Source organism: Trichoplusia ni, chromosome 11 (assembly GCF_003590095.1).
Source record: "Trichoplusia ni isolate ovarian cell line Hi5 chromosome 11, tn1, whole genome shotgun sequence".
Classification (NCBI taxonomy): Eukaryota; Metazoa; Arthropoda; class Insecta; order Lepidoptera; family Noctuidae; genus Trichoplusia; species Trichoplusia ni.
Window position 1 is genome coordinate 12814657 of NC_039488.1, and position 12970 is coordinate 12827626.

General features: G+C 34.7%; 2 protein-coding genes and 1 non-coding gene across 4 annotated transcripts in view; all 3 read right to left on the reverse strand.

Moving 5' to 3' along the window:
• Positions 1-12970, reverse strand: part of LOC113498830 (calmodulin-binding transcription activator 2) — a 200407-nt gene that overhangs the window by 115640 nt on the left and 71797 nt on the right. Inside the window, exon 1 of one of the 2 annotated variants that reach the window (XM_026878971.1) lies at positions 1114-2078. The exons of the other annotated variant lie outside the window; for it this stretch is intronic. Coding sequence (XP_026734772.1) covers positions 1114-1210 — 97 coding nt within the window. The 5' untranslated portion in view covers positions 1211-2078. Of the gene's footprint in view, positions 1-1113; positions 2079-12970 lie in introns of those variants that run through there. 2 annotated transcript variants of the gene reach the window in all.
• On the reverse strand, positions 4018-8271 carry LOC113498831 (UDP-xylose and UDP-N-acetylglucosamine transporter). Its single transcript, XM_026878974.1, has 2 exons — positions 8146-8271; positions 4018-7769 (listed from the first exon to the last, which is right to left on the reverse strand). Exon 2 carries the CDS (start codon positions 7760-7762, stop codon positions 6749-6751), a length of 1014 nt encoding a protein of 337 aa, XP_026734775.1. The 5' UTR covers positions 7763-7769; positions 8146-8271; the 3' UTR covers positions 4018-6748.
• Positions 7805-7876, reverse strand: Trnae-cuc. The gene has a single exon. It is a non-coding gene; the product is annotated as a tRNA-Glu (tRNA).

Genomic DNA, 12970 nt, shown 5'->3' on the forward strand with positions numbered 1-12970 from the left:
TTAGGTATGCGATAAGATTATCGGCTCATAAGACAGATTGCCGCTTAAATATGCGGTAAGGGTTAGAGGATCGATCACCAAACGACAAAATTAATACAAAAATAAATTTAAAAAATGAGATTAGATGAAGCTTCTCGCAATTTGATTTATAGGTCAATCTTTTTAAAGAGTGTACTTGGTTCAAAAATACACTTAGCATCAATCGCAGCGATGAAACAATAGATTTCCAACACAATTTTTAAACACTTGAAAATGACTACTGAAACACATCATCGCAAATTCTTTATAAATAAATCTTACTATAAAAATGAATCATTAATTAAAATCATCATGATTTAATCAAATAGCCATCTAATGCTGTTCTTTCAACTCATAACTTGACATAATTATTTTGCATCATTATCATCATTGTCTCGGCCTTAGCAATATCCGTCTCTGGACGTACGTCCTCCAAAACTACCTTCTCACCACATTGCATAGTCAAATAAAACCGAACTACGTCTCCGTCTAGTCTAACTCTAACCCAAGTGTCCTAAGTGATCTAAGTCGAAACTAATACCTACATGCAGGTATCCAAGCAATGCTAAGCTGGTAAGCGCTTGGAAACGGACGAGCGCTCCCGCGGCCGGCACACAAATTTATTGAAGTCTAAATCTTGTTGTGGGACCATCAGTCCACACGGACTTTTATGTAGTGTCACATTGTAAGACAAACTGGCTTGTTGTTCACTGAAGATTTGCAGGTTTAGAGTAAGTAGTGGGAGACGAGGTGAGGACGAAAGAGGTTGGAACTGACTTAGGACTTTAGTAAGCGGATATATGAAATAGTTTGAATTTTAGCGAGGGATGAAACGAAGTAATTCTTCTGGTTTAAGGTAATTGAGCATTGTCTAATAGAATGTTTTTGATTAGGTATCAGAGGTTAATTAAATTAAGTAGGAATTATGAAAAATGTTGTATAAATGATCGGAAAATATGTTGGTTGATGTTGCATAAAGAGTTTAAATTCTAAAATTATTTGTATTCATGGTGCTTTTTTTTATACTATTAATCTAAATACTTTTTGAAAATATTACACGAAATCGTTAATTCTGTAAGTAAGATATATCATTACCTTTGCATGTATTTTTTGAAAACGCTAGGGTCGACATTTCCCATCTGAGTTCTAAGTACAAATACAGCTGAGTTTTAATGACCCGCTGGCCAGACATTCAGCAATGAATCAGTGTGTCAAGCATTAGGTCAGGTTTACGGCTTTTTGTTCTCAACAGCTAAGAGGTGTAAACTGTAATAATTATCGTCAGCACATCCGTCAAGCATTTAAAACTAGTCACAGAGACGTTGTATGTAAAGATGTAATGTTTGATAAGAGACGCATTTCATAAAAATATACTAGTCAAAGTAGGGTTTGCTCCGTTGCTGGCACTTTACCTCCCTTATTTTAAACGAAATTGGATAAATTACTTACAAAAATGCGACTTAAAAGATCAATTAGACATAGAAACATATATAGAACGACTAAGTTACAAGATATTCATGTACTTGAACAAACTTTTTAAGTAATAGTTCGGACTACAGATGTCCCAATTCGTATTCGAGTCGCAACGTAAGTAAAGGTTAGCTATTCGTATCCTTAGGGTAAAGTTCCGTCCGTCCAACAATTCCAATAAAATGAGACAAAACAAATAAAATCCTCAAAACTTGTCCAACCAACTGAAAAATAGCGACCAACTAAAATAAATAGAGGCTAATCCAGAAAGCACGTCGTCTTCATTTTTCACAATGTCCCCACAAAACTAAACCACCCAAAAATCCAGTAGGGAACTAAAGCGCAAATAAAACAATAAACTGTTCCGTGAACGAGGTGAAAACTGCCCGGTTTTTGGCAGCATTCGTCAAGAATGTCTGCACTGCAAGCGGGGCCACTGCCTTCCAAACAACCACTTTATACCATCCCCCGGACACGTCAAAACCCGACCTTATCCCCTTAGCAATAAAGATACGAATAAGCGCATTCATAATCATGTATTTCGAAGCAATCGTCTAACTTGTTGAAATTCCGCCGCCGTCCGCTTTAGCGACAGCAAATTTAACTTTAGCTTCCCTGAGCTCTGTTTGATCCTTATGTCTAACAGATAAGTTGTATTTTCGCTTGTTTTATAAAAAGCTGGGCTTTTTTTCAAGTTGGTGGAGCGTATAGGATGTAGGTAGGAAATTCGCAAGCCAAGCTTTTGGTCTAGTGCTCGCTAATTTCGCACCCAATCGTGGCTAACGGATATCGTGGGCGACATTCTTTGCTTTTATTTAGTCAGAATTCTGGGAGTTTTTTCCTACAGGTCAGTGCTATTTGCAATGCGGTCACCGTCTCCAAACAATTTTGCTGGACCCGCTCCGGGACTGCCAAAGAATAATGGTTCAACAATTGTGCGTTCTTTACGTTTCCAAGATCAGCGGCAAAACCGATTAAATAAGTCATACATTACTAGTGTTGACATGGCAACGCGATATTAGCTAACGCGTGCAATTTAATAGGTCAACGCTGAATAAAGCCTCAACTTGACTGTGATATTTGGAGAACGGACTTTCAATTCTGAAAAATCAGTCGGCAATAACAAATGAACCATGGTTTTTTTTTGCTAATTACAAGTAAGGTTTTTGATTGTAGCATTAATAACCTTTATCGATTACTTGAAAACTATATTTGAAATTCGTCACAAAACAGTCGCCGTACAGTATGTGTAACAACAGCTGACTTGATTCAATCGTAAATAACCACGTGACCTGATGCAACATGACATTCAAAATTCGACTTTAAACCAACTGTTTAGATTTTAAAATCAACTGCACGTTTGGGAGTAGCTATTATTTTCATGTCCCATCAATTTATTTACATACAGTCGCGATCTAAGATTGCAATTTGCTTTTAAATTGGGATTGTGAAGGGGGACATTTCTGTCGTACAGGCGGTACAGGTAGTCAATTCCAGGTTTTATTATTTGTAATGCATTTCAAACATGATATTATTTGTATGAAATGATTAAAGTGGATTGAATTTCACACCATAAAAGACTTTATTTTATGTAGACATCTACCGTCATGTTTAAAGTTCTATGACTAAAAGTAAAATCGGACCATTTTACTGAAGTGCCGCTAACTGTCCGTCCGTTACCAGATTGTATGAACCGTGATAGCCAGATAGTTGAGTTATTTTCTCAAAAAACATGTACTTCTGCACAGATTAATTTGTTACCCAACCGATATGATGGCTGTGCCTCGTTTATGGGACAAGCTCGCTCAATATTAGACTAATTGCAACTCCTGGAAGCCAGCAAATTCCAATGCATACAACAAATACCACTACCAGTACGATTGGCTGTCTCAGATCCCATAACCAAATTAATCAGAAGTAGTGTAAAGAAGCATTAAGAAAAATATTAATTTACTCTTTAACTAATATAAACCGTCAAAATGGTCACAGATTAAAAATGTTTGCCAAGTCTGACATTGAGTCTCAAGTAATCAATAGTTCATGGGAAAGTTGTTGACATAAGAATTATAATGTTTGAACAACTGTGAAATTGAATTAGTTCTACCGTTTAGCATTACTCTTACAAGATTACTTTTAATAAAACCAGCTGTGGAAAATATGGAAGGTCAGTGCCCGATAAAAATGTTAACACCTTGTCAAAATGGTTAATACTTTGTTACATAGCAAGGTAAGCCATTGCTGTAGCATTAAAATTTAGTGGGTACACATAATAAGCAGTATTAGTAAAAAAATCTTTCTAATAATTGTTTCTTTTCAAGAGAATATCGTCTTTATTCTATTTGCACAGGATCGCTTGCGCATGTTCCGCGCTGCTCTCGTGCAATGTACTCCTGTAATATTTCCCTAGATGGCGCTAGCAGCCCAATCAATTTATTTACATGCCATCTAATAATAAATTACCGCTACTTGTCAGCGCCCTTGACCGCCATTGTGCAACACATCGACAATAAGGTTAAAGTAAAAAAACACTTCTCATACAAAACTGTTAATTTATTTTACAACAATTAGAACTTATATCTAATCATATATTAAATGATCTACTCAAGCATCACCCGTTATACTAAATGAATTGGGATTTTCAATCCATTATTACAAGCCTTTTGAGCATTTAATGATATAAAATTAAATAAAGTATCTTCGAAGGATGTCACATTAATTAATAAGCATACATACAAAATAACAAAAAATAAAATGTCAACATTTTTTTACAACACTACAATTATATTCTTATATTTTTTTTGTCTGAAAGACCACGGATTTCCGGAATATTTTCCTGTTTTTAGAACCGGTTAATTCATGAACCTAACATTACAACAGTGATTTATGCATGAAGCAATTCTATAGCATCTTATGGAAACATTTCTCGACGCATATTTCTCATGGAAACAGACATCTTATTTTACTATTTTAGTGCTTTCGTCAATTTCTGTAAAATTACTTGTAATGTAAAAAAAACTAATGTTATATGGCACTTACAACAATATTATTATTATGAAGTGCAAGTCATAAATATAAAAATGGTTTTTCAAGATATTTTCAACAACGTGTGCATATTTAAAAACATTGGTTGTCAGTAATGTCACATGAAAATACATTATAGATGTCATTGGTGATAAGTCAAGTAAAATCAGTTAACATTATTCAAGCATTAAAAAAAATACGAATCACTGAGTAAGGGCATTAATCTTTGAGTCACGGGAGTTTCAGAAACACACAAATCACGTGCACAAAGACACTCAGAACAAGCATTCGTGGAGCACAAAAATGCTTGTCCTACGCGAGGACCGAACTCGCGACACGACGCGCACAATATATTGGGCTTGATGACCTCAACCACTCGGCTATCCGTGCAGTCAAATTTCAAACTACTAGTGTTAACATAACCGGTATTAAATAACCTCTTTCGAGAATTTAAATGTAGAATGTAACAATAAAACTGGTTATTATTGGAAATGCACAAACGTAAACCAGAAGAGTTGACTGACCTTTGATTGTAAAAAAAAAAACATTTGCATTAATAACTGTTTTTAGTAAATGGTTTTTAAAAACGATATTATTTGAGTTCTCAGCCAGTCGCTAAGTGGCCTTGTAGAACTGAACAGTTTACCTACTGTTTGTTTATTTGTGTGTTAGTCTTGTTTTTATATCTATCTAAGTAACCTTTAGACTTTCGATTTTAGTATAATCGGAAATAATAGTATGAAAAAACATGGTTTTAAAGATCAAAAGAACAAGGAAAAGTGTTTTAAGAAGTTTTTTTTACAATAAGCATAGGTTAAATAAATAAAATAGAATGCATTATAGGTAAAAACCTTTTTACAACAGAAGGCTGAATATTGCAAAGACAGCCTGTATTTATTTGTACAAACTCGATCGCAATCTTTGACGAAAACTAAGCCGCAACACTTATTTATAAGTATGACATAAACAAGAACTAGTTATATATAATTATCTATCACGAATATTATTATATCTCTGATGTACCAAGTACGTACAATATTACAAAATATACAACGGAAGATGACATAGCAAGATTGAACGTAACAATTTTATCATTCAATGACTTGCACTCAAGATTCTATGCTAAGGACAATCATGACTGGTTGAAACTCTTGTTGCTAATATATTGAAACCGATAAAAAACCAGCTCGTGGTCTAATCTTACATATAAGTCTCGTGTCACGATGTTAGTTACATTTTGACCATGCTCCTCCGAAACGGCTTGACCGATTTTCATGAAATGGTATAATATCAATTTTAAAAAAACATTTTTTGATAATTTTTGTTTGTACTAACGATCATTTTTAATCAGAAGATGAAATTTCATTCAAATATTTATATGGCAAAAAAACGTTTGCCAGGTTACCTAATAAGATGTCAAAATAATAATGATTGTAGAGAAATGAAAATTTTAAATAAAGTTTTTAGTACATTTAAGCATGCCTCAATCTAAACCAGCGTTTGTTTGCTAGCCTCCTATACAGCTCAATAATTTTGTTGTGTTTATGATTTGAAACTTTTTATGCGTAGAAATACATGGATGTAATGTTAAATATTGTGTTACTACAATTAGAACATAATATTGTACTGTTGACTATTTTGACTAGTGATAAATGTAAATGTGTTATTTAGATAATGCACAATTAAGCGGCGAGTAAATTACTAAGTGTATCACAAAATATTCACAGAACTATTTAACTTTTGTACTGATTTTATTTATTTATAAATAAATTTCAACCACTTTATGTTATGTCATCGCTGGCAGCAGATCGTCAGAATTGAAATATAATCAACGCAAAAGCCAATAAAATTTGTGTTCTAGAGATTGTAGGCACGATTACATTTTTTTCACACCACACACGTTAATGATCTAGATAACACCGTCTACGTCAATGAATATATTCATGTCATCAAAATGTGTTGAAATAAAACTGGAAAATAATACTAAAGTAATTTGTGAAAAGACGACAAAACCAACATTAAAGAACGCTACATTCAACGTCACTTAACGCACAAAAACACTATGAAATGACTTACAATAGGTTTAAATGTCACGATACATGAAACAACTTGTGTTATAAATATGTGAAAAATCAGCAAGCGTTATATAAATATAAAAAATGTATTACTTAAAACTTTGAAGTCAATCCTCAGTCATTAGTTAATCACTTTGTTCAATCACTTAAAGCGTTTGACGCACCTATTGCTTCTTCTTAATCTCTTTCGCGGGCAAGAAGATGGCAATAGTCTTCTGTAGAATTTCGGTGAAAATCAACGTGCCAATAAACACGAGGAGAGTGCCGATCCAGTGGCCAACTGTGAACGGGTTCCTGAAGTACACGATTGAGAACAGAAGAGACACAAACTTGCGCAGCGTGACAGTCAAAGTGACAATTAGAGACGCACACTCCGTTGTTAGTACGTACACGGCACTGATGCATAATCCTTGAGTCAAAACGTATAGGATCAGCCATAGCACTTGTCTGGGCATCGTGAATCCAAGGAAGTCGACAAGAGGGGTCTCCGTCGCGATCTTGACGTGCCCAATTAGGTTCGGAGCGGTTGGCAACCAGAATATTAGAGGGAGTAAGTGTGTGTAGTAGAGAGCCTCCCAAGGATGCTTCCCGAACTTGGAGTACAGGGATTCTTGGAAGATACCCATTCTTGCTGATACGAATAACGCGAAGGTTAATATAGCGATGCCCAGACACCACCACAGCCAGTCAATGAACTTCAGTCTCTCCTCCTCGGCCGCATCCTCGGCTGTTTCTCTGGGAGCCTTGACGTCCCCACTTGACACTATAGTACATAACGCAATACCAGCTGATATCATGAAAACAGCTACATATTTCAATGGTGGGTATCTCTTCTTCAGTATCCACACGCCCATAGCCATATTCGCCATCAAAGAACCAGCTCTAAAGATCATATGTAAAGGCATGGGTATATTGAAGTCGAAGGCATAGTTGTTGGCAACGCTACTCGTCCAAAAGAACCCGACTAACAGTAAATACTGTTTAAAGGGAATGTTTCTTTTAGCTGTGCCAAATTTACCAACAGTTATAAACCCAATTGATGCGATAAATAAGAATTGTAGGAATGTAGCTAAGTTTCCCGCGCCCGGGTCTTCTTTTACAACCATTTCTAGGAACACTACGTTGGAACAACATCCAACGAAGACCATCGTAATGGCCAAAGCCGCTTTTACGTTCATCTTGAATCTGTAAAAAAGACAAAAAAAACATTAAAAAAGATATTCCGATACCGGGAATCGAACCCGAGCCTCCTGGGTGAGAGCCAGGTATCCTAGCCACTAGACCATATCGGATGTTGTGTAGTAAGGTGAAATAGTATATCTTAATACGCCATTATAAAATCTATCTCTACTTAAATAAAAAAATGTTATTAGAACTCAAAGTCCATATATTATAATGAACATTCAAATTTAGTTACTGAGTGATAACTCCATTGAATTATTAACAAAGATACACATGCGCACTGCACCCGATATTTGTAAGGTTATTGTGACTGTAATTCTATCAGACAAAACTACAATATGAAGCTAAACATTGATTACAATATGAAAATAATACTTACATTTGTTAATTTACACTATCACACACTTAAATATCACGTAAATTACAGCATTATTTACAATAAAACGTCAGACACGTTTGACAACGGAGCGAGCCGGCGCCAATGTGTGCGTAATCAACCAATGATTGTAGTTGTGACCGTGGCCTCGAATACGTCTACGCATGCGCAGAGCGCCTCCGTCGGTACGGCAGGTTCAGTCAACAACATTAACATTATGAATTATAGATGGCGCTATTCTCAATGTTTAACTACAGAGTATTAACTATATTTTGGGAATTATTATAGTATGAATGAATTAGAATTAGTCTATTTCGTTGTTTTATTTACATTTAATAATGTTTTTACGTAACTTATGAAAATTATAATATAAGTAGGTAGGTTTTAAATCATATACTTTGTTTATAATTCATAGATTAGTTTTGACGTCCCGTTTTGTATCAGCAGCTAAATTTACCATACTTGGTCACCGGTCAGAACAAAATTGTATCGATTAAAATGAATACAGAGTGAGTACGGAGAAACGCATTCATTCATAAAAACTCCGAATCAATAGTTCCTGTTAACGCTAAAGTATTGTGCAAATTGTAAGTAGGCTATTGTGTGCCGGTAATGTACATTGTTTTATAAGTTTCTAAGTTATACAAATGTAATAAGTATTAGAGCTTAAGTAAAGTTAGTATTTTTTTTGTAGAATTATAAAGCATGACTGATGAAATCGTGTTGCTCTGTATGCAAGCAGGGTGTCTGGTGAAAGTGTGTGTGTTAAAAAACACTTAGCAATGTCTAAGTGTTAAGCGATTTCTTGTAGGTTTTAGTTATAAGACATTTTCGTAATTTGTAAGCGAACTCTCATGTTATTTCTTTCTTGTTTTAAATGGTTATTTTTGATACATGAGTGTATTTTTTTATAACATTAAATTAAATTAACTGCAAACACATTTAAACATGTCTAAAAAAGTTTTAGGTTTAAACTTATGTAATCTTTATTAATCTAATAAGAAAAGTCGGTTTATATAATTTTAGTCCCTGAGTATGTCATATTTAAAACTGTAACATTTTTTTCACAGGGCTATCACTACGGCTTTAGTAAGTTGAGATTTGATCTTGTAGTTTTATAGATAATAATAAGAATTTCTTGAAATAGTTGAACATTTCCCAAAAAACAAGAAAAAATCTTCCCTTTCACACAATTTCACACGCATTTATACCATATAACACCTCAGTAACACAGCAACACCATAAAATCCAACCTATCAGGTGGAGCCATGGTCATAGTTCTACAAAAAAACCTAGGACCCAGTTCCATATGGTCAGTAGTTCAAACGGGCCACATAAATCGCACGGCCGTACACAGGCCATACGTTACTCTAATTGGCAAATGGCCAGGAAGGTTACCAAAAGATTTGTTGCCTTTAAAGACCATTAAACAACTTTTGACCCGTGTTCGTCGTCCTCACGTTTCTTAATGGTTATTTTGTTAAGTACAGGTTGTAGGCTTCTGTTAATCTTTAGTCTGTCTATCAATTTTACTGCTTTTTCCTGAGGATTTCTTTATCAAATGACGCCACGGTTTACTCACGCGTATATAGCGGGATTGCTCGACTAGTTTCGGACTCAAAGGTTTTCTTAATCATGAGCTGACGCGGTAGTGGCGTCGCGTATCGCAATCCCGTTCAATATGCGAAAGTAAATGGTTTCATTGTTCACTAATATTCCAGGATTCTATAAAGATAACTTTTGTGAATATTTTCATTTTGATTAGACTTCCGCCTTCTAATGTTTTTCGATTGTGCTAACTGGCATACTTATTTTACTTTATTTTAAAGGGGAAGAAGATACTTACAACGAAACAAACTTTCCTTAAGTAAGATCAGACGTCCGTACATTACTGTCGTAAAAGCAAGACCGAGCAATACACTACTTCAAGAAACATCGCTTTCGCAATTGAAGCAAAAATCCAATAAAAACCGTCGATTCATAGCCATCAGAAATAATCTAGGCTATACCAAACATCAATATTCGCTACATAATATAAATTCATAACAACAAGAAAAAACATTATAATGGAAGTATTCGCCATTATTTCGTACTACAGTTTGGCAGTATATTATTTGTTCGCTTCGTTAATATATTCTTAGGAGCAGCCCGGGTTTTTGCTCATAAAAATCAATAGGCTCGCTTACAAGGGACTTCAAGGAAATATGAATACTTTAACAATGTTGGTAGTTAATGTTAAGGGTTAGAATTACGATTTCAAAACTATAGAGCAAGTTGTGATCAATGATTGGTGCTCTCTCTATGATCTTTGACGTTTCAGTAAATACTTATTTGGCTTGGCTGCCATTTTGAAAAACGTCACTCGGCCAAAAGTTGTCCCTGAAATCATACTGTCTCCGTTATTTTGACCGAAATGACCGAAAGTGTTTGTTTTTTAATGTGACTTCATTAGTCTCAGTAAAACTTAAAAGAAATGAATGGATTTGGAAGATTTTAGTTTGAGGTTACTTTTAGGCGTTTAAAAAAGTCATACATGGAGAAAAACGGAAGGCAGAAGCCTGATGCCGACTGTTGACCACGCTGCCAGTCTATTTTATTATATTTTTTAATGTTGTCAGTATCATTATAAAGTCGGAGTAAAGAGGTATCTGTCTTCTATTACTTTCATAATATCACTTTTTTAAAAGTCTTGCTAACTTTAGGTTACCCAAATAATACTTTTCTATATACATATATTTTTAACTATCGATCGGTTATTAATATCCCAAAGATCGTATGGTGATTCGACAGAACAAATGGCCCTTATCGCGATCGTTCAGGTGATATCCGGACCTTTTTAGGGTATATAGAGTTATGCCCCATTGCCTTTAGGGCCTTGACACTTTGCAGTAAAGAATATTAATATGGATAGGAAAGGACAAATTTTGTTTCGTCCATTATGGTGGATGTAGATGAGAGAATAAGGTTTTTTGTAAGTCACCATATCGGATAACTTATGAGTAACTTAATAATACAACCGGTTTATTATACAACTGCCAAAATTGGCGCGTATTGTTTTTAAGATTTTGCTTTTTTGATGTCTGACCTATTGTTAATATCTTGATATCACTGTGAATGACACAGATGGTGCAAAAAAAGGTGAACTGCTACATGACGTCAATTTCCATTTTTAAGAATACTTTTTCTTTTCACATTCAAGTATACACAAAAAACTCATATAACACAATCATACTTTATGTCAAGATGTCTTTAAATCCAAAAGTAAACCTAAACTTAGTATCTAGTAGTGCTTTTTATTCTTTTTCGACTTTCGTTTCGTATTTGTTTAAGAGTCCAAAAATATCTATAAACTTCAAAACAACAAAAAGAAGTTAGAACAGCCAAACAAGTGATACAAGGCGTCACAAGGCCGACCCCGCCCTCAGACCTTGGCAGCCCCCCCCCCCCCCCGAAACGAGTTACCGAGTTAAATCCCTTGACAAACCTATCTCAGAGGTATCTCTCGTGTTTTTGCCACAAGTTGTAGAAAGGTTTCAAGATTTTTGATAGCTGTTATGCTAACTTATTTTTCGTAGTAAGAAATTGCTGGCAACAAGTACCCTAAATGGAGCAAAATATGTAGGTAATAAAAGCGAAATAGGTACTTCGTTCGCGAAAATATTTGCCTTCATATAAAACGCATGTTTTTTTTTCAATGTATCTTACTAATGTATCTTCTATCTCATCCATTTTATCGTCATATATCATATCGAATGATGCTTAATTAATCGACTCAAAATTCATTTGTACAAAAAAAATTGCATTTTAGAAGGTCAATCGGTAAGTTAAAAAATAAAAAAGCACACTCTTAAATAAAACTGCCAGAAAATACTCATAATGTTTACTATCCTAAGCACAAATATGATTATTTCTACACCTAAATGTAAAGTAGCTATTAATAAAATTAGTTTTAAAAATAGCCCATTTCCTCCCACGTATGCTCAAGAAACTCGCTTTTAGAACATAAAGTGAACGAAGATTTACTAAACGTACATAAAAATAGAGGAAGAAGATGAAAATATAACAAAAGCGTCTATTGGCGCTGGAGAAACATACCCTAGTCCTGACACGCGAAATAATGCAATTTGTTAAACACATAGAGTCTACATTCGCTTGGCACTAACTTAGTTGTATAACCGTGAGTGTAATTCAATTATTACGGCCCGACGCGTCCAACTAACGACCTTATGGATATAAAATGTACTCAAACCCAATGATATGTGAAATTTTGTTTGATTATCAGGAGATTAACCTCGGACCCAATTTCCTGTATTAAATCTTAGTTTTAATAGATGAAAGGGGAGCAGTGCAGATGACCGCTTCGTTAGGTATCTTGTCCTTTTTAGAATTAAATACTTTATCGTGGATTTAGTGAACACGTTTTTTATTTTGAGAATTGACATTAAAACCAGATAGTGGACCAAAGAATCTCTATTTGTATCCCGAAGAGATTTTAATACGTACTGCTACCGTCTTTGCGTTGCTTTCTGAAAGGACTGTCTTATCGAGCCCTTTTTTGTTCATAATAATTATGATAACTTACATTCTAACCATTTTAGAAAAGGAATCAAGATCGTCCAGATTCCATAACCTACAGCTTTGTCATCTGACAAGACAACGTACCTCTGGGGAAAAAACACAAGTAAACAAGTCTTCGTTGCGTGTCTTCCTTTAATTAAAGCTTTCCACTTGATAATATACAATACAATTGAACAAAACAATCACGCATCATCAAACACTCAGATAAGACGTCGACCAAATTGCCACCGTTCCAAATCAGAACTTATTC